The sequence below is a fragment of the Spermophilus citellus genome, assembly GCF_964194105.1.
Source record: "Spermophilus citellus genome assembly, chromosome: 5".
NCBI classification, from domain to species: Eukaryota; Metazoa; Chordata; class Mammalia; order Rodentia; family Sciuridae; genus Spermophilus; species Spermophilus citellus.
In genome coordinates this window covers 118709281-118732101 of record NC_138186.1, presented here as the reverse complement: position 1 = coordinate 118732101, position 22821 = coordinate 118709281, and the positions used below count along the sequence as shown (strand labels likewise).

Sequence of the window (22821 nt, the reverse complement as noted above, 5' to 3'; positions counted from 1 at the left end):
ATCTTTGGGGGGAATTTATAGGAAAGTACTCAAAATGGTAACTAAATATTTGGAACAACAAAAGTTTTTTAAAAAACAGAAGCAGGTAATTTCAATGTTCAAGTTAAAAATGAAATTTCTTTCTACAGAACCAAAAACCCAGAAGTTGAGTAATAAGAAAGGAAGTAATACTGACACTCTTAGAAGAGTACTCTTAACAACACAAGTGAAGGTAACTATACTAAACATATTTACAGATCAGTGGAAGATCCAGTCTTATTTTTAGATTTCAGTTAGATAATTAATAATTTCATGTCTCAATTAAAGATTTTTATTACTTATATTTTTGCATCATTATTTACGTATCTTTGAGACAACAAGAAATTGCCTATTTTTTAGTTTATTTTTTGTTGTTGGGATCTAAAAGATTCTTATATGTAAATACACATATTACAGAGAAAGTGAATATGATAGCCAAAATGTGGATTATGAGGATACAAATACATTAACTGATTACTGGCAAAATCAGAACAATCCATGACAACAGAGCTCAAGTAAGTGATTTTTGATCCCACCAAAAATATATCCTTTTTCTTGGTTTATTACTTTTTTCTCAAATATAACTTAATTTTTTAAATTTATGTCACTAAATAGCAAAGGAAAACAACATTATTTACTACTGAAACTGAAAAGTTAAAACTGTCTTTATTCAGTTACTAAAAATATCATAGTAACCTAGAAGTATATGGTTATGTGAAAAAAAGCATACATTAGACATGTATACTTGGAAATACATGATGAAAATCACTTCTGTGGTGGCCACTTATAAATATTATTAACTACATAAAATATACTTTAGTATTTATATCCTGAAGTCATACTTGTTAAACATTAATTTATAAAATTATTAAATTATAAACTATATATATTAAAAACAGATACCAGTGAGTTGTAAACATAAATCAACATTTGGGGGGAAATGGTTAATGGATTTAGAAATCAGGAAAAATATTTTACAAAATAAAAAGATGCAAGTATGTTATTTTTTCTACGTACTTGAAGATTATTTACAATATTTTATTGTATTACTACAATACTACATGAATCAGAATTTCAAATCTTTCACAAACTTTAGCTAGTGTAGTTGTAAATAAACTACTTACTTGTCTTACTTTCAGGAAAGCAAATAAATAAATAAATAAATATCCATGTGGTATAAATGTTAGCTCTCTACAGAACTGTTATTTCAGTGTTTGGGGCTTGTAAACTCAAAGATCAACATGGTTGCTTGTAGATTATAGCAGATATTTGACATATGTATATGCAGTTATTAGAATGAAAAGAATAATAAGAGTTTTTTCTTGAACTTAAAAAAGAGATAATACAAGTTTAGCAATTCTAAGTATATGAAGCATACTACCTAAATGTGAATAAGTAATTAAAAGAAAGAAAATGATTACTCATGATCTTTTTCTGGCTTTTTTTTTTAATAGAATCAATTTGCAGCAGTAAATACCCCAAAGAAAGAAACTTCTCAGATTGATGGACCATCTTTAAATAATACTTACGGTTTCAAAGTCAGCATACAAAACTTACAGGAGGCAAAAGCTTTACATGAGGTAAAACTACAACAGTAAGGACTCATACACTGTTTTTATCTATTAGGTTTTATTCTATAGAACAAATGTGGGAATTTAGTGAGAGAAGTACACATTGAATTCTATCCTTGTTGATCTTCATTTTTTTTAATTGTATTTATATGAAGTAGAAAACCTTTTAAAGCATTCATTACTTGCTGAGACAGTTTTGTGGTTTCACAACGTTCACAAATCTGATAACTGGAATTTAGTTTCTAGAAGCTAAAATTAGAAAAATTTTGAAATATTAGAATTCTGTGTTACAAAACCTTTTATTTTGATATTATACTAGGATGTTACATCACATTTCAATTGTGATATTTACTTCTGTTTTCTGTTTGGTTGGCTCAGTAGATTAAAACTTGCTATAAAAGAGGATAAATTCATTTATTCACATAATTTCTATGTAATCTACTTACTTTAATGTTACAAACCATATGCCAAAGACTAGGACAGTGTCTTATAAAAATGTGTATCAATACAATATGGATTGGAAAGAATATGTAAATTTATCTCTACTCTAAATTTATCCATATTATAGAAAACTCAGAGCATGTATCTGACTGGCAATAAGATGGAAATTTGAGTGTATTTTTTTAATTGTGCTTTCATTATGGCAACCACTAGCAACATGACTGGTGAGAATTTAAAATTTAGCCTATACAACTGAAGAACTAAATTTTAAGTTTTATTTAATTTTAATTAATTTAGATTTAAAAACTGATAATTGTTTATTAGAAAATGTTTTAAGGATGTTTAAAACAACTTAGTCATGTACAATAAGCTTTCAACTGTAAATTTTATGAAATCTAAATGTAGATCAAGTGTTCTGTTAAATAATTCAGAATCCAGGTCTAGGGATATACCTCAGTTGGTAGAGTGCTTGCCTCTCATGCACAAGGCCCTGGGTTCAATCCCCAGCATGACCCCTCAAAAAAAAAAAAAAAAAAAAGCATCCACATTGAGATGGGTGGTATAAATGTAAAATACATATTGGTTACAGTAGGTAAAAGAATATAAAGTATCTCATTAGCAATTTTTTATATTGGTTACATATTAAAATAATAATATTTTAGATGTACAGGTTGAGCATCTCTAATTCAAAAATGCAGAGTCTTAAACTTTTTGAGCACTGACATGGTACTCTAAGTGGGAAATCCCACACCTGACTTCATATGATTGAGTTGCAGTCAAAGCACAATGCACTAAAAATATTGTGTAAAATTACCCTTCAGGTTAGGGGTATGAGGTGTATAAGAGACACAGATGAATCTTGCATTTAGATTTGGATCCCATCTCTAAGATAGTTCTCATTATATGTGTGCAGACATGTCAAAATCCAAAACACTGCTGGTCTCAAGCATTTTGGATAAGGAATTATTAACCTCTATTTGATTCTATTTTTTTAAAGTTTTTATATTAGTTAAACCTATTTTTACTTTTTTTAGTGTGGCTACTAGAAAAATTTTAATTACATAGGGTATCTATGATATCCTGTTGGATAGTGTTAGTTTATATAGCTGTTTTATGTCTTTGCTCTTAAGTCAGAATTAGTAACCACCCATAGTGGCAATTTGTTTTTATTAGAATTAGATTAGAACATAGCCTTGCACCTCATTTATTCACTTGTGCATTTTTTTTTCATTCAATAGCATTCATGTAGTTCCTATTTTTTACCTGACCCTATTTTAGCCCCTAAAGCCCAGATAAATTGGGGAATAAACTGGGGAATATTTATCAATAAAATGTACACCCACAATTAAAAATTAAATACTTCGTCAAAAAGTATTTATTAAAGCAAAATTGATAGACCTTAGCAAAAAGATTTGTTATACTTGGTTATTCTCTAATTATTTGAAAATTATAATTTTCTATTTACTTGTTATATGTATATGTTACTTTGTTCTGTGCAATCCTATTTCAGAGTGATTGGTCCTCTTCAAGTTAAAGCCACTTAGGATATCTGGTTGGTGGTCACTGACGCTTCTGACAAATACACTGTTCTAACAGCCACCTGGTGGTCAAAACAGGAAATGAACTGCAGAAATCGCTACACTCTTACTTTCTCTAGGAACTGTCCTTCTTGCCATTAACCTAGGCTAATCTTTTCTGCATATCAATACTCAGAAGAAAAAGGATTCTTGTTCCCCTTTTCACCTACCTCTTGCCTAATCACAGTCATTAAATCTCTCTTGCCAACTTTTTTATTCTGTTTGCTTAAAATAACACCCCTAAAGTGTGAAGATTGGTCTAGTAATGAAATCAACCTCCAAAATACTTGTGACCTAAAGTTGTCTTCCCAGTATTCTCCATAGTCTTTCTACGCATTCATCCTTTTTTAATTAGACCAGTTGCTCTGTTCTGTTTGGGTTTGGGAGAGATGTTTTCCATTTAATTTTTTTTTTTTATTTATCAAATTTAATGCATGCGGGGCTGGAGTTGTAGCTCAGTGGTAGAGTGCTTGCCTAGCATGTGTGAGGCACTGGGTTCAATCCTCAGCACCACATAAAAATAAAGACATTGTGTTCATATACAACTAAAAAATTTTTTAATTTAATTCATGCTAATTGTTAAAAAATAGTTATTTTCTTAGTCCCTCATTTTATTTTTTCTTTATTAATAGCATATTAATAAGTAGGAATTTTTTAAAAAAGAGAATCTCACTTTTTAGTTCAAATTATAGATACAGCTATAGATTAAATAACTGTAAAGAAAAAATGTAACAAATTCTGTTTTGAACCACTTGACTAGTCATTCTCTTTCTCAAACAGGAATTGAGAGACATTGCATATTTCTAAGACAAATAGTTTCAAGTATTTTCATTGAGAAATTATAGGATAAATTTTCTAAAATAAATACATGAATTCATTTAAACTATTCTTAAATATTTACTTGTAGGGAATCTGTGGAGTGTTAAATTGTCTATTGCAATTTTTCTATAATTTTATGAACATCTCATTAGGATCTTAGTGAAACATACTTCTTTGAGCATGCATTTCTCAAAAACTTTTTAAAGTATTATTTTTGTTTTCTTTCATAGATACAAAATCTTACCCTAATCAGTGTGGAGTTACATGCTCGAACTAGACGTGACTTAGAACCAGATCCTGAATTTGACCCAATCTGTGCTCTGTTCTACTGCATCTCATCTGACACTCCACTACCGGATACTGAGAAAACAGAACTCACAGGTGTAATAGTGATTGATAAAGATAAGACAATCTCTAGTCAAGGTATTGTTAATTTTATTAATAATATACTGCCCACTCTAGGATGACTCTTTTAACGGGGAGAATTTCTGTGCTAGAGATCTAATCCAAGCAAGCATAAGGACTCATTTCTATAATGTTTGTTCAGGTAGGGAGTAGGAAGCTGTGGGTAACTTTGTCCTATATTCATTATTCTTGCTTGAATTATTGTCAAAAATCAGAAGTGGCCTGAGTATGTGGCTGAGTGGTAGAGCATTTCCCTTGCATAATTGAGGCCCTGGGTTCCATCCTCAGCACTGCAGGAAAAAAAATCAGAAACAATATGATATAAAGATTTTAGTAACATTTCATGAAATACTAATTGTTCATATAGAATCCAAATGATTATGTATCTCTAGCTTGAGTAGACAGTTTCCTTAGGTATGCATTTGCAGGTAGTTTGCTGCTAATATATTATTTGTCTTTGCTTTAAGAAGTTAAGTTAGTACTATAAGTGAAAAAACTTTTAAGAGATTTCCAACTTTGCTTATATCTCTTTCAAAATACATATACTTTTGGTTTAAAGGTTCTTTATAAAATGTATCATATAAGGATTTTATAAATTTCAAGTACTTCTCTGCAGTTTTAAATGCAGAGAAGTAAATTAGAAGTGAATTTAGGAAGAAGTCTTAGCACAGAACAAAACCATATAAGAATTTGAAGTTTAATCAGAGCTGTATGTAGTTCAGCTGGCTCTTACCAACTGAAAAGCCAATTTTTGAATTTTCAAAATAGTTGATGTTACTTTTATATTTTGTAATCAGCCATGATGGGAAGTCTTAACATCTTTGAAATAGGCATGCATATCAGGACAAAAAGGACCATCTTTCTGTCTTGAAGAGGTGGTGATATTAAGCATTTTCTAACATTTTATAGCATACTAGTAATTAAAATATGATCTGCTAAGCAAAACTCTTAGCTTTGAAACAAAACAGAAATAATGTAATAAAATTTCTTTGCAGATGATGTTATTATCTGCAGAACTGTGTGAATGTACACTTTTTTAAATAACTGAAATTATGAAATTTGAAATTTTAATTGAAAAAGTTAGAAAACCTTTTAAGAAATTTTTCAAGAAATTGGGTTAATTTTATTTTTACTTGGGGGACTATGTTCTTAATTTGAAATATTTCCATAGCACACTTTCACTCAGAAGTAAAGGATAATATTCTATTTATGTTATATAATACAATACTGTTACATAGTATAACAGTGTTATATATACTAATCAATTTATCTTTTTTTTTAAGATATCAGATATCAGAGCCCATTACTTATAAGATCTGGAATTACAGGATTAGAAGTTACATATGCTGCTGATGAGAAGGCACTTTTTCAAGAAATTACCAATATAATAAAGAGGTATTATTTTGGGGGTTTTTTTCTGATTTTTTCTTGTCTTTTCTAGTTTGGTCTTTTCATACTAATGCAAATAATATAGATGAGGGTATGAAAGAGGAAAAGAGTCCCCTTCTGTAGCCTCTGAAAGTAAGTTTTTACTTTGGGAGCCAGCTACCCTATCAGTGGTGTTGGTTTTGGTTATTGTTGTTACTGTTTTGTTTTGCTTTTTGTTCTGACCATTTGCTAATTGGTCTAGATGGTTGATAGTAAAATCTTTTCAGAATTTATGAAAAGGACTTTTAACCAAAATCATTTTAATTTAAAAATAAAATAAATGCCTCTTTTGCATTTTATCAAGAGTGTAACTTTTGGGAGCTATGGACTTCCTTATTAAATGCTTTCACTTAAGCTTTCTGCCCATTGCTAGGATTGGGCTAGAAAATATTCTTTGGATCCTAATGTACAGTTAAAAGCTGTCCTTTGGTATCTGTTAGACTTACCCCTTTCTGTTTTGCTCTCAGAGTTCAAAAAAGTTGAATTCTTTTTTGTATAAAAACTAATATAATATTTCTGCTTTAAAGATCAAATAATATTCTATAGACTCCACATCTGATTGAATCCCAGATAGGTTAAGGTAAACCATTTTGAAAAAAGAGAAAGCATTTGTATTACTTATAGCACTAGTGACTGAATAGATTCTTGTCCTTTTGCATCTTGCCATTATCAGTACCTTTTATCTTCTCACAGAAGTTGCCATCAACATGTCAGATGCTTTAGTGCCCACATTTAATTCTGCAAACAACTTAGAAAAAGGAACACATGAGAGTTTTGATGCGTGCCATCTTGTACACTAGCACACATCCAATAAATTCCTCTACTTTGTATGCATATTTTCTCCTTGTTGGTATATCCCAACATCAGGATGATCAACACTGATAGAATTTTCTTGGCCATTTGCAAGTATGGTAACTTTCTTAAATGTCCATGAAATGAATTATACTAATAACTAAGAAAACTGGGGTAAAGTGAACAAACCTATTAGAAAAAAAGGCAACATTTTTAGTTCTTTAATATCCTTTATATGTTAGTCCAAGCAACTCTCCAAAATAATTATTCCATTCTTTCATCCATTTGTTGAGTAGTAAACTCAAAACAGGCTAGCCCCATATTTTTGTCTTGAAGCAAGTTATATGTCTCTCTCACCCTTTGTTTTCCTTATCTGTAAAATTAGTAATATATATGAGAATTAGATAAATTAATGCATTACATCTTAGCTTGGTGTCTGGTACATAGTATTTACTGTGTAAATACAGTGCTGCTGATAAGATAAATATAAAAATGAATAAAATGTAGTTGTGTACTTGTAAGAATGTTTATTGTTTTTATTTTTATTTTTTAATTGGTACATTATAGTTGTACATAATGGTGAAATTCATCATTACATATTTGTACACGCACACAATATATTTTTCCATTCTTAATATTTATTTCCTTAGGTGGCAAATATAAAAAGCATTCTAAAGTGATATTAAATAAAATCAAATCCATTAATTTCTTGTCAATAATTTTTTTATTTTCATATATACTTTATTAATAATTTTATATTTTCCCTTGTGCCCCTAACTTAGATTTATAAACTATGATTCCTCTCTTTTTCCTGCATCCATGTGTACATTGTGTTCTACCTCTTTAATCTCAGAATTATTTTTCAGGTTTATTTCCCCTCCTACCCATTATCTCTACCCTAGTTAGACCATGCTGATCTCATCTGTACAGATGTTAGTGAGTTATTTAAAATATTAACTGTGAAGTAGCTTTCTCTACTTAAAGAAATAAAAACATTTTCCTATTTCTGCTGCTTCAATGTTCTCCACAGTTTTTATTATCATTATTATTATTTACTTCTAATCCCATCTACCCAATCTTTTTCTTTTTGTGACTTAGAAACCTGATAGAGTGAATGAAACTCAGTAGAAATTAAAGAACAAATCAATATGACTTTGTTATTGTCACCAAATATTTTCACAAAAGAAAATTTTGGTTTTTGGCCTTTGAACTTGATATAGATGTTTTCTCAGCTTTTCAAGTCTATTAAGACTATGTTTATATATGAATACAGTACCAGTGAAATTCCACATCATGTACCACCATGGGAAATCCTAATTAGAATAAATTATAGGACTATAATTTAATGTATAAATAATATGCCAAAATACCCTCTACTATCATGTATATCTAAAAAGAACAATTTTTTTAAAAAAGACTAATGAGACTCCAGGTCAAAATATAAGTAATATAACTGAAAAAAAAATATTGGAACAACTGTCATATTATTCTAAGGGAACAAAATCTGTGAAATAAATATATTATGAGACGCATAGGAGCCAGCCATGGTGGCACATGCCTGTAATCCCCAATGGCTCAGGAGGCTGAGGCAGGAGGATCAGGAGTTCAAAGCCAGCCTCAGCAAAAACAAGGCACTTGGCAACTCAGTAAGACTGTAACTCTAAATAAAATAGAAAATAAGGCCGGGGGTGTGGCTCAGTGGTCAAGTGACTCATTCCCCTCACACACGCCCCCCAAAAAAGAGAGCAAAAAAAGCATAGGGTCTCTTTTTTGTTTTGGTTTTCAGTAGTCATTTCTGAGTAGTAGTAGTTTATAAAAATAGACAACTTTTTAATTGAAATCTTTCAAAACATTATCAAAAACTAAGTATTTATGCCACAGCAGAATAAATAGCTGTTAGAAATAATAATTCTCGAAATAACAAGATGTTTCATGAATTGAGAAGTTTAAATGAATTAGAATAACTAACTTTGAAGGAACTAAAAGGGAAGGGCTTACAGTACTCTGGCATCTTCTTTATGTTCCAACAATGCTTAGAAACATATGTGATAAGAACTCCAGGAATCTTCCAGTTTCTTTAGATCAGAGTCAACCATGGCTACATTGTAATGCTTGTTCTGATTCTCAGTACTTCAGAAGCCATTAACAATAGGGTTTTTTGTATGTGTGCAAGAGTCCTTCTATGACTCATGATCCTCAGAGCTAGTTTCTCAAAGTTAGCCATTAAAAAGCTTTACAAGGGGTTGCACTGTACTAAATGTAGTACATCTTTTATTACCCTAAGAAAAGATTTTTAGTGGACAAGATGATAAAGTCAGTTTCAACACAGATATGGTAAAATGTTGAATATTATGTTGGAAGACTAAGCAGGAAGGGTGTTGGGATACTTCTCTTTTCTTGAGTACTCTGGGATCTTTCCAGGTTCCCTTTTCTGGATATTTATTTCATGGCGCTTATTGTCTTGCTGTTTCTTGCTTCTCCATGATCATACCACAATCTTGTTCTTTGTTCCAGAAATACCACTCATGTGACACTCTACAAGAGGACATTTTATATAGGTTGATGAACTATTTTGACTGTTTTATTACATTAATAATTGTTTATTAAATTAAGCCATTTTTTGAGAAATTTCCACCATATTTATATAGAGGAAAACACATGCATAATATGTACATTATCTTTTTCTCCTAACAGCATTGGGGACTACTCTGCAAATCTGTGATGTAATAATGGATCATGAGCTGATCACTAGATATTATAATTTATATTATCTAATACACTTTCAAGGGCCTTTAAGGAATAGGAAAAAAAGAAAGGATACTCTTGGAGAAGTTTATACCTAGTTCTTTTGATATGAGACTTAAATACTCCAGAATTAGAAATAGGACATTTTAGTAACATTATAATTTCTATTGACCAATGAAACTAAAGCAATTCAACACTCACTTTTTAAAAAAAAAAAAATTTTTAGTTGTAGATGGACGCAATATCTTATATATTTATTTATTTATTTATTTTTTAATGTGGTACTGAGGATCGAACCCCATGCCTCACACATGCAAGGCAAACGCTCAACCACTGAGCTACATGCAACCCTGGCCCTCAACACTCACTTTTTAAAAGCATCTATGGAAGTCTGATAAAATATTAGCAAACCAGTTCTAAATATTTAGTGATCTGCTTATGCTCCATTGTTATACCACGAGTAGCTATAGATGGCTAGAGCAATAAATTAGTATGATCTAATATTGTAGACAATGACTGAGACTTAAGGTATTAGATGACATAATTTGAACAGGTCACACATCCCACAATTCAGAATGACTTTGTGACTAGTGTGTAAAATCCCAAATTTTTTGTGTGTGGGAGGGACAGGTACCAGGGATTGAACCTAAGGGCACTTGGCCCATCCAATAGCCCTATTTTGTGTTTTATTTAGAGGGGGGTCTCACTGAGTCACTTAGCACCTTTGCTTTGAACTTGTGATCCTCCTACATCAGCCTCCTGAGTCGCTGGGATTATAGGCACACTACACCATGCCAGCTTTAAAGTCCTTATTTTCTTTTCTGTAACCAAATATTTTTTCATAATGATCACAACAAAGATATTCCAAGAGGAGACACAAAGAGACTCCTGAGTTAGGTGCAGTTTGTTAGTTTAACTTTACCAATGTAGCTGTGTAACCACAATGAACACATTTTTCTAGATTCTTATGCCTTCCTTCCCCTTATTAATCTCAGTTAATATTTCATTGTACCATTGAACAGTCGTCTTCCTCTTAAGAAGACAAACTTGTATTACTTTGGCCTAACTTCATGTGAGAAATAAGTCATTATTAAAATTAAGTAAGAAAAGGAAGATTTTTCTTTTCCATTCTCTGCATTAAAACTATTTAAGAGCAGTATGGATTAGAAGGAGAGAAGGGGCAACAGACAACCTAGAGGATCTTTTTCCAAATATTGTATGAACAAATGCCTTTGCACTTCATCCTCCCCTGCATATATCATATTCTCAGTTGTACCATCACTCCTGTACATCAGTGGTAATGGTCTGCATTCGATCCCAATTTTTATCAGCCTCTTTCCCAAGTCACATCAAATACTTAGTCCTAGAAAAACTATACTTATTTTACAAAAGTTAACTTCAGTTCATTTCTTCTTATGTAAAATTTCCATAGGAACCACTCTATCATCCCTTCCCCATCTGCAATACATTATAGAATATAGATTTTTATTTTTATACCCTCTATCATGAAGAAATGAGTTCTTTTAGTTAAATGTCCAAATGTATGGTCCTTATTTCATTTTCCCTTTCTTCTTTAGGTATGATCCCGATATTCTGCTAGGATATGAGATTCAGATGCATTCCTGGGGCTACCTCTTACAAAGAGCTGCTGCCTTAAGTGTTGACTTATGTCAGATGATCTCTCGAGTACCAGGTATGTAGAGTTGTGAATGTTTTATGGCTTAGCTGTCATAAAGTAGACAAAGACAAGATGTTAAAAAGTACTATTATTTGTTCTAGCTCAGTTTTTAATACTAAATTATGTTAAGTTCTAGATACAACTTTATAGAAAAATTTTAAAAATCAAGAAAAAATTTTTTTTAATTCCCCAATCTCGTAGCTCTATATACTGTTAATGTTATTTGTTGGGATTTTTTTTCTCTTTTCAGTCATTTTTCATATGTAAATATTTTTTTACATATAACTGGAATCATATCAAAGGTTGCATTTTTATTATGCTTCTTTGATTTATCATTCCTATCATAAGTACTTTCCTGTATTATGAGATAGTCTTCTTAATCATGTTGAAGCTGCATAATATTTCTTTGACTTATTTTACTCTTTTACCATATTGTGTTCTACTTGTCTGGTTTATTTTTCTTCATTCGCTTGGTTAAGAAGGGACAAGAAGAGTAAAGATTAATAGTTAACTTATTTATCATTAATTTTCAAGTATCAGGCTAAAAATTGCATGAATTTTGAAAGCTGTTTCCAAAGGTTTGATCTAACTGAAGAGGAGGGGTAATAATATTCATACCAAATTACTTACAGTTTATAAGTCACTTTTTATATTTTTGGTTTTTTTAGAACTACAGAATTTTTAATGCATTTATTTTAGGCTCCCACAAGTCTTACTCAAACAAAATAACATATACTTTAGGGGGGCTAAATGACCAAATATAAAATTGATAAAATTAATCAGGAGACTATTTCCCAGAGGATATGACTTCAGTAAAATGTCTTAAATGTTGATAAATTTAAATGAAAAGTTTGAAACTGGAGGATTTAAAGACAGTAATTATTTTGAGCTTTCAAAAGCTAAGAATGAAAGGCAGAGATACTTTAAGCTTTTCATTGTGTAAATTTTTTGTAGCTTCTATGTCTTTTGCATTTCAGGAATACATCTGTTTTTTTCAACATCTATTAGGATAGGAGAAATAACACAAGTGTTCAGATGGGCCTTTTAATTAATTAGTTCTAACATGTAAGGCATATAAATTGGATCAGAAGAGTGACTAAAGTAAAGTACTGGGCTGGGGATTTTGGTCAGTGTTAGAGTGCTTGCCTAGTTGCCTAGTATGCATGAAGCTCTGGGTTCTATCAAAATACAAATTGTAGAGAATGTCTGGAGAAATCTTTGCTAGGCTGCTATCTAGCTGTATGATGCCAGAAATTACTTACCAATCCATGCCTCATTTCACTTATTTGTAAAATGGAAATAATAGAACTAACAGAATGATTATGAAATACAGCAGTACCTAAGATCAGAGTAAACATTATAAAAGTGGGGTTGGGGTGGTGGCTCAGTGGTAGAGTGCTCGCCTAGCATGCATGAGGCACTGGGTTCGATCTTCGACACCACATAAAAACAAACTAATATATCCACCTAAAAAAAAAAAAAAAACTAAAGATACATAAATAAATAAATATTTTTTAAAAAAACTTTATAGAAGTGTTTTTGCTAAACGGGGTGGGGGAAAAGGCAACTTTTAAACATTGTCTCTTTAACATAAAGGAAGAAATAGAGTTGGGTAGGTGAGTCTACATGGCCTTTGAAGTGAGGTAATCCTGGTTTAGAATACTAGTTCTCTTATTGTATAAGGCCAAATGAAACTTGTCGTATTAAAATAAAAGAAACACTGATAAATTTACTGAATATAATAGACATACAATATATGATAAATAATTTTGTTATTCCATTGCCTTTAATCAACAACATTCCCATATTATATAAGAGAAACATTAATTTCTTTTCTAGGTAGAATCATCAACTAAGAAACTGGGCTCAGAACTCTGTTTTCTAGGAGGAACTCTTCATCTCCATATACAGTTGAGAATTTCATGCTGAATATGAACATCATTAATTGATGTCAACAGATTTTCAGAGAATTTCTTCCAAGAAATGACCAATTTATCAATGGACATTTTTTATGCTAAAACCAAATAAATGCAGTAGCATTAGGTATTTATAAAAGTAGCAGCAGAAATTACCAAATTTAATGAGGAAGGGGCTTATGATTTAAATATACAGTCATCCCTTGGTATCTATGGTCTGTATCCAGGTGTTCTGCATCCATGGATTCAACCAGCAATAGATCAAAATGTATCTTTTTAAATTCATCTGTAGTGAGCATGTATGAACTGTTTTGGTTGCTATTATCCCCCTAAAAAAACACAATATAACAATTATTATTTTATTAAATATTCTAAATAATCTAGAAATGATTTAAAGTATATATATATATAGGAATAGGTTTATGCAAATACTAAATCATTTTATATAAGGTATTTGAGCTCCACAGATTTTAGTATCTGCAAAGGATCCTGGAACCAATACCCCACAGATACTGAGGGGCAACACTCTATAGAAAAGAGGAAGGGAGAGTGGTATTTTCCAATATACTTATTTCTCAAAATTCCTTCATAATTTAAGGAAGAAAACTTGTTTTTATTTGTTTTATTTTATTAAAAATAATGATTATTTTTAATCCAATATAATGTAGACTCTGAATTTCATTTCACCCTAATCTTCATCTTTAATTGTTGTCATTCTCATTTACTTTGGCATAATTTGCTTGAAAGTTTGTTTTCTGTGGGTCTTGATAAAGTCCTATATTCATTTCTATAGATGACAAAATGGAGAACAGATTTGCAGCTGAAAGAGATGACTATGGATCAGATACAATGAGTGAGATAAATATCGTTGGCCGAATTACACTGAATCTCTGGAGAATCATGAGAAATGAGGTAAAATGTTTCATATAAAATTTTTGGCATTATCAGATTGTGTCAGTATAGGAATTTAATCATTATAGAGTATTAGTACAGCCTACTATGTAACTTATGCTTTTTGCAAATTATTTTTATTATACTGTGGTAGATTTATAAATAACTACTTTCTAAAATGCAAAACTGAGGTTTTAGACTTTGTTTTTGTAAATTTTAATTTTTCTATTTGTGTCTAAGACAACAACTAAAATGTCTATAGCTATAATAAGATACCGTGATATGTGTTGAATATTCTATAATTTCATCATTTTTTGCACTTAAAGCCAAGTGAAAATCTAAATCATATGATTTCCTAGATAATGTTTACATCTTGAAGTTGCCTGGTTTCTTCTATTGAATTGTTCTTATTCTCAGAACACAAGAGTTCCTAGTGACTTCAAAATAATTCCTAGTGACATGGCATAAAATGTGGATGATACAGAGGTTGTAATGTATTTGGTATAGATATTCCATTATTTATTTCTAACTTCAGTCTCATATTGTCTGAGATGGACACATAAATATATAAAAACAAGTAAATTACTGAACATTATCTTCAGGGGTCTTTTCATCTTTAAGTTCAGGGCCTTCTCGTGTCCTCACTGAATATTCAGGGAGAAAGGTTTTCTGATAATCTAGGCTGAATATATTCATTTCTGATCTTTACTTATAAAATGTGAGGAACACCTGTGAGAAAGTTATGAGTTGGATATTTTTCTCCCTGTCTCCCTTCCTTGTTGGGGGAAATTATCTTGTTTAGGTTTTGTTGTTGTTGTTTTTCCTAATCCAGAGTATTCCTGATAACTTGATAATTTTCATAAAATCCTGGGCTATGACTTTGGACAGAAGCTGGCCTTGAGAATTTTTCTTCATAATAGAGGCTGTCAAACTATGTTTTCTACATTTGGATAGTTCCAGGGGTTCCTTTTTATTTATATCTTTTATCCATATCTTCCTCATGATACTTAGGAGTTTCTAACTTCTTTTATTGTTTCTTCATGATTTTCTTTTTATAAACTACTCTTTATTCTTTATTTAAAAATCATGTAGGGGCGGGGGATGTAGCTTAGTAGTAGAGCACTTACCTAGCATGTACAAGTCCCTAAATTCAATCCCTAGCACCAAAAAAAAAAAATAAATAAATAGTAAAATATTGTCATCATATAAAACAATTTAAATGCAGAAAAGTATATTAAATGAAAGAAAAACTCTTTTGTTTTCTCTAAGACATCTACTCAACAGTTGTCCTGCCAAATACAGTTTACAGTTAAAAGGAAAATATTTTCCTGTGTCTAGTTTGAATTTTTAAATTCTGGGGTTTTGTTTTGTTTTTTATTGGTGCTTATAATTATACATAGTAGTGGGATTCATTGTTACATGTTTGTATATGCACACACAACAACAGAACAATAGAATTTGGTGAGTTTTACCCCATACCTTCCTTTTCCCTCCCTGCCTCCCTTCCTCTGGTCTCCTTTCTCTACTCTTCAGATCTAACCAACTTCCTTTTCTGTTTCTCTCTCCTCTCTCCTCTCTCCCTCTCTCTATCTTACTCTCTCTCATTTTTTTCTATGCTCCCCTCTCTCTGTCATTCTCTATGAGAAAGAACATATGATGCTTGAGTTTCTGAGTTTGGCTACTTTCAATTAACATAATGCTTTCAAATTTCATCCATTTTCCTGCACATGACATAATTTCATTCTTTAGGACTGAAAAAAAAATTAATATACTAGTTTTCACTTGTCCTGAAACTTTAAACATAGAATTTCTGCTGTTCCCGAGTGACAAACACACTGCCTCTTAAAGAACTACTTAGCTACTTCATTAAAAGAATAAATGACTCTTGCCCAGAAGATTATACTTAAAGGCCTTCTGGATTATCTACTTAATCTTGGCCTTTCAAGAATTTGCCAGGTGGGTTGGAAACAAACTTGATTCCATTAAATAAATATGGAGTGCCAGATTAAATCCAAGATGGATACCTGGTTGTAGGAAATGTAGCATAGCTGGTTTTCTGCCATAAAAGGGAGAAAGGCAGAACATATGAGTGTAGATGCTGATACAAAACAGATGTGATAATGAGAATCTGTGGACATTCTCTTATGATTGCTTCAATTTTCACAGTAAATTAGGGATCACTTCTGTGGTAAAGATGAGGATTGTGGAGAATTTTTTAAATTTATTTTTTTGGTGATACTGTGGATTAAACCTAGGGACTCTCTACCACTGAGCTACACCCCCAGCTCTTTTTATTATTTATTTTGAAACAGGGTCTCACTAAGTTGCTGAGGCTGGCCTTGCTCGCAGTCCTCCTTCCTCAACCTCCCTAGTTGCTGGGATTACAGGTGTGTACCACTATGCCCAGCTTGAAGAAAATTTTGAAGAGTGTAAAATAGCTATCTAGAAGAATTCAACAGAGAATAATTAAGAAAATATAAATTTGAGATTTGCATCAGAGAATTAAAGTGATACCTATCAGCTATGTCCAGATTTAAAGACAGAAATGCAAAATAAAATAGATTTGACCATTTAGATTTTTCCATTTCCTTCAAGAACTTAATTGTCTATAAATGTTAACTCTTCATTCTCTGTATATTTTCCCTGTATACTGTTTTCTCTTTGTATCTTCCCCATATATTTTCTTTCATCATTTTCATCTCTTTGTCCTCTTTATCTGCATTCTGAGAAAGCTATTTGGGTTTGCACTCCACATCACTGACTTAATTTATAGTAGAATCTGTTCTGCCATTTACTGCTTTTAATATGTGTTTTCATTCTGCTGCTATTAGCAATTTTACAATCTTCATTTAATCTTGTATTTTTTACTTCGTCCTGTTGCCTTTTTCTTCCTTTTGCAGCCTTTCAAGGTGTGTGTGTGTGTGTGTGTGTGTGTGTGTGTGTGTGTGTTATGAAGTATACTGCATTACAATACTTTTTATTCTGGAGTTTTGCAGAAGTCGTAGATAAAGTAAGACAGTTTGGGTCACTGCACTGAGATAAGATTAACATTTAATCTCATTTTGTAACTCATGGGATATAAAAGTAGAAAGTAAAATTTTAAAGTTATAATGTAAAAATGTGATGTAATGTTTGAATTATTCCTCTGAATCTCAGGCTGACCTAATTATGGTGACTACTGATTCTTTAATTTCAATTTTGCATTAAAATTCTTGCCATTGTCTAGATTGCTTTTGTCTTGTAGGTATTTCTGAGAGATGACCTAGTCAAGAGGCACATTTTATTAATTTGGGCCCTTTTTCAGTATTTTCTCATTAATACAGCTTTTACCTATACATTTTGAAGATGGTAAATACGTCTGTCGTTTTGTTTTTTTTTTTTTTTTTTTCATTTTTTGCTTTTGGAATGAAATTAAGTAGCTATGGAATGCCTGTCCATTGGGTAGTAGTACTGATGTACTACTTGGGAGGATGATGAATGCCTACCTTTAATTTATTAGTGAACATTTTTGTCTAGTAAGCTGTATATAGTTTTGAATTAATTATAGTTCAGTTATAACAAATTTTTACAAATAGCTTTCATATCGACTATGAAAAGTTTAAAGTGATGTTAGTATCTTTTAGAACAAAATTTGCTACATTAAATATAAGCATTACTATCATGGTGTCTTATTCTCTTCTTTTAGGTGGCTCTAACTAATTACACATTTGAAAATGTGAGCTTTCATGTTCTTCATCAGCGATTTCCCCTCTTTACCTTTCGGGTCTTGTCAGATTGGTTTGATAACAAGACAGATCTATACAGGTAATGTTTTACAACTCTGAAGAGGATAGTAACTTTCTTAAAATCAGCCTTACTGAGATATATGTTATATACAATAAAATGCACATATTTAAAGTGTATTGTTCAGTGACTTTGAAAAATATGTTCCCTCTATAACCACATCCCAGTCATATAAAGGAACATAACAGCCACAGAATTCCTTTGAACAAATTTGCAGTCAGCCTACCCAAAACCTAACCATCCAGGTAAGTACTAAATGGGTTTCTATTACTTGATTACTTTTGCCTGTTCCATAACTTCATATAAATTGAAATAATAATCTACCTCTGCCACGTACAGTGCCACATACCTGTAATTCCAGCAAATCGGGGCTTAGGCAAGAGGCACAAGTTCAAGGCTATGCTTAGCAACTTAGCAAGACCCTCAGCAACTTAAAGATATCTTGTCACAAAAATTAAAAAAAAAAAAAAAAAAAAAGGACTGGGGATATAGCTCAGGTTGTAAAGAGCCTCTGAGTTCAATCCCCAGTCTTTTTTTTTTCTTTTTCTTTTTAAAGCTTTTTTTTTTTAATCATTTATCCTTTGTGTCTGACTTCTTTAAAGAAACTCAGCAAAATGCTTTTTTGAGATTCAACCATGTTGTGTAAACCATGTTGAGATTCAACATGTTTCATGTTACTTGTTTTTATTATTGAACAGTATTTAGTTATAATAATATGCCACAATTTATCCACTCACCTATTAATGGACATTTGTGTGGTTTCTTGTTTAAGGCTGTAGTGAATAAAGTTAGAATAAATATTTGTATGACATGCATTCATTTCTCAAGGGGTAGAATTGCTTACATACGCTGAGTCATATGGTTAGTATATGTTATATTTTAAGAAACTGCCAAACTCTTTCCTTTGGCATTTTATCTATTGCAAATCTGCTGGAAACAAATTTTCTCAGCCCTTATTTACCTAAAAATGTCTTTATTTCACCCTTATTTCTGAAAGATTTTTACTGTGTCTCATTCAACAGTTGAATTTTAGTTTTGTTTTTCTTATATCACTCTATAAAGATTGCATTCCCTTTTCTTCTGGCCTCCATTGTTTTTGATGAGAGATAAAATCATTCTCACTTTTCTAGTGTATGTAATTTGTTTTATTTTCGAAATCAGACTTAACTGTTTTTAACTGCTGTTATTTTTACTCTCTATAAGACTCTAGTGGAAGCAGAGGGAGTGTCTCAATTTTCCTGATCCACCTTAGTCTTTGGAAGTTCCTGTTCTTCTAGAGCTCAAGGATGGAGCTTTCTCAGCATTCCTGTTCTTCCCACAGTGTCATTTGACCTCTGCTCTGTACCACTGCCAGGTCTTGGGCCCAAGCAGTTTTCCTGACCCTTCTCCAGAGACAGCCTCTGCTCCTTCCTTAGTAGCAATGTCCCTTTACATGAGGTCTAGAATGCTCTTTCTTAGTGATAGTTGTTTATTGCTCAGAGCCAGCCCATGATTGGAATAGGGGAACATATCAGACCCCAGTGTTTCCTAAGCACCTCAAAGCTTGACAGGACTCAGTTTCCAAACTGTCCCCTGTGCATATTGTCAGGGCTTGGTTTTAAATTTCATCTAGAGAAGTTGGGTTGGTCAGTTTTTAATTGCTGTGACCAAATTGCCTAACAAGAAACAACTTAAAGGAGGAAAAGTTTATTTTGGCTCACAGTTTTAGAAGTTTCAGTCCATGGTTGATCTACTCCATTGCTTTGGACCTGGGGTGAGGCAGAACATCCTGTCAGAGGGCATGGCAGAGGAACACTTCTCAGTTTATGCCAGCCAAGCAGCAGAAGGAAAAGGAGGAAGAGAGTAAGGACAAGATATAGATATAATCTCCAGGTCGTATCCCCATTGACCTACTTCTATTATCCAATCACGCCCCACCTGCCCATAGGTTCCGCCTGCTCCTAGTAGTCCTTTTAGATTATTAACCCATCAAATGGATTGACCCTCTGATGAGGTTAGAGCTCTTATAATGCAATCTTTTCCAAAAAATCTTCCCTCTGGACATTGGGGGCCTAGTCTTTAACACACAAGCTTTTGGGGGATATTCCAGATCCAAACCACAACAATAGTAGACTTTGTTCTAGAGCAAAACCTTCCTAATGCATGGTTTTTGTGGACTCTCAACTGGATGCCAAGGTTTTTAACAAGTGGGTAATGATTTTTCTTCTTATTACTAAGCCTTCAATCCCAGCATTATCAGATCTCTTCTGCCTAAACTCAGCATCTAAGCAATTACTCTCTAATAAGCCTTATAGTCCAAGGCTGAACTGCTATTTTCAGTTCAGCCTTGGACAGTCATGAGGAACTTCACCTGTGTTTCTGAACCCCAATTCCTGCCCTTTACATAGGTTCCCTATATCTGGTGCCTCATTCCACAGGTCCCAGCTGTGAGTTGCCTGAACTCTAAGCTCTGCCTCTTTGGCTTAAACTCTAATAACTGTGCTGCATTTAGAAATTATCTCCATGCTGAACTGAAGTTCATCTCATGAGTTCTCCTCTTCTAAAAAAGCAGTTTTGTATTTCTTATTGTTCGTTGCCCAAAAATAATTAACCTGACTCTTACCCAGGCAGGAGAATTAGTCCAGGATTAGTTACTACATTGTAGTGAAAAATGAAAATTTCTACCTCTTCTTTCTATAAGTTAAAAGTAAAAATGATAATAATAGGCTGAAAAAAATAGTAGTATAAAGAACAAAATCCAGAAATTAATGTGTGTGATAATTAAAATGAGTGAGTCTTGGTTTATTGAATTATAAGGCTACGTGGTGTTGAGGACAGAAAAGCTAAAGCCTTAAAAACAATTTGATATACACATCGTGGAACTATTTTCTGAGCATTTCATCTCATCTTCCAATCCCTTTTGAAAAGGGAATCTCGTGGAAGTGAGCTGAAATTACCATCAAAACATAATAGAAGCTGATGGCGCACACCTATGATGATCCCAGCGGCTTGGGATGCTGAGGTAAGAGGATCATAAGTTCAAAGCCAGCTTAGCAAAAGCAAGGCGCTAAGCAACTCAGTGAGACCCTGTCTCTAAAAATACAAAATAGGGCTGGGTATGTGATTCAGTGGTCAAGCACCCCTGGGTACACTCCTTGGTACCCTCCTCAAAAAAAAAAAAAATAATAATAAAATAAAAAGAAGCTTAGGAAAGTTATATTCCAATAAATAAAATAAACACATATTAAACTTAACATTAAAAACTACATTCAGTTGTTTATAAGTCCTAGAATGTTCTGAATGTATGTTCTACTACTTCTAATTAGTTATTATGTAAGATGTGTAATTCTGTTTTTGCCAAGGGGAATAAAAAACTGGACCTAATATTCTATATAAGATAATTGGATTAAATATTGGACCATTTATGTTAAATGGATTATGTTATATGGAAAGACCATACATTCATTTTTTGGAGACTCTCAAGGCTATCAGAATTTTATTTTTAAATTTAAGTATTTTTTGGAGGGATACTGGGGATTGAACCCAGGGGTGCTTAACCACTGAGCTGCTTCCCCAGTTCTTTTTATTTTGTATTTAAAGGCAAGGTCTCATGAAGTAGCTGAGGCTGGCATTGAACTTAGAATCCTCCTGCCTCGGCCTCCCAAGCCACTCAGATTACAGGAGTGTGCCACAAGTCCCCGCTAAATTTAAGTAAATTCTTACCAATAATCTTGAAGTCTTTTTTTTTCCTAACCTTTATTTTATTTTATTATTTTTATTTTTTTATGTGGTGCTGAGGATCAAACCCAGTGCCTCAAACGTGCTAGGCAAGTGCTCTACCACTGAGCCACAGCCACAGCCCCTCAAGCACTTTTTCATTTGATGTTTTCTACAATGTTTTAAGGAAATGTGATTTATTTTTTATAAATTGATTCAGAATGAGAGGAACTTGCTAATCAATGATTGCTTATATTAAACAGTTTGTAAAACATTATGATGTTCTAATTATTGTAATATTTTATTTTTTAAATCCAGATTTGGTCATCTTGAAGCTCCTTATTTATATGAATGAGTTATATTTCCAAAGTATTATTATTAGGGTTTTAGAACACATTTTCCATAAAATAATGTTATATTTCATGATGAAATTCCTAAAGCAGCCTATAAAACCTCTTCAAATGTTATAGATCTGGAGAACTCATAATAACACCTTGGATTGATTTCATCTGCCAATCCAAGGCATAGTTATTAAATAGTATTTCACTTTCTAAGCTAGAGCTATGATCTGGGAACAGAAGGTGATACAGCTCAAGAAGGTAATCTAATAAATTTTCTCCTCCACTTCATGATTGTAGAACCAATTCTTAGAAGTTCAGAATAAGTGTGTTTTTATTTGGAATTATCCTATCTTCTTTTTTTACCTTCTCCCAAATGTCTAATCAAAAAATACCCTGAGGCTGGGGCTGTAGCTCAGTGACAGAATGCTTGCCTAGCATGCTTGAGGCACTGGGTTTGATCCTCAGCACCACATAAAAATAAGCAAATAAAATAAAGGCATTCTATCCATCTACAACTAAAAAATTAAAAAAAAAAATACCCTATACCCTTAGAAAGCACTAAGAACCCCCATTTCATTAGTACCCAGGCCTACCTAACTCATGCTTTATAGTTATATTTCCTGTCATCTTTCCCGCATAAAAACTTGTATGGCTTCCAGTAGATGAATAAATAATGAAAATGTGTATATAGGTACAATGGAATACTATTCATCATTAAAA

The 22821-nt window shown here is 32.2% G+C and overlaps 1 protein-coding gene across 3 annotated transcripts in view; it reads left to right on the top strand.

Moving 5' to 3' along the window:
• REV3L (REV3 like, DNA directed polymerase zeta catalytic subunit) overlaps positions 1–22821 on the top strand; it is a 177894-nt gene that overhangs the window by 110923 nt on the left and 44150 nt on the right. For all 3 annotated transcript variants that reach the window (XM_081293750.1, XM_081293751.1, XM_081293752.1), the window contains 7 exons: positions 129–211; positions 1473–1598; positions 4657–4849; positions 6115–6226; positions 11374–11489; positions 14184–14302; positions 17967–18085. In XM_081293750.1, coding sequence (XP_081149876.1) covers positions 129–211; positions 1473–1598; positions 4657–4849; positions 6115–6226; positions 11374–11489; positions 14184–14302; positions 17967–18085 — 868 coding nt within the window. The remainder of the gene's footprint in view (positions 1–128; positions 212–1472; positions 1599–4656; positions 4850–6114; positions 6227–11373; positions 11490–14183; positions 14303–17966; positions 18086–22821) is intronic.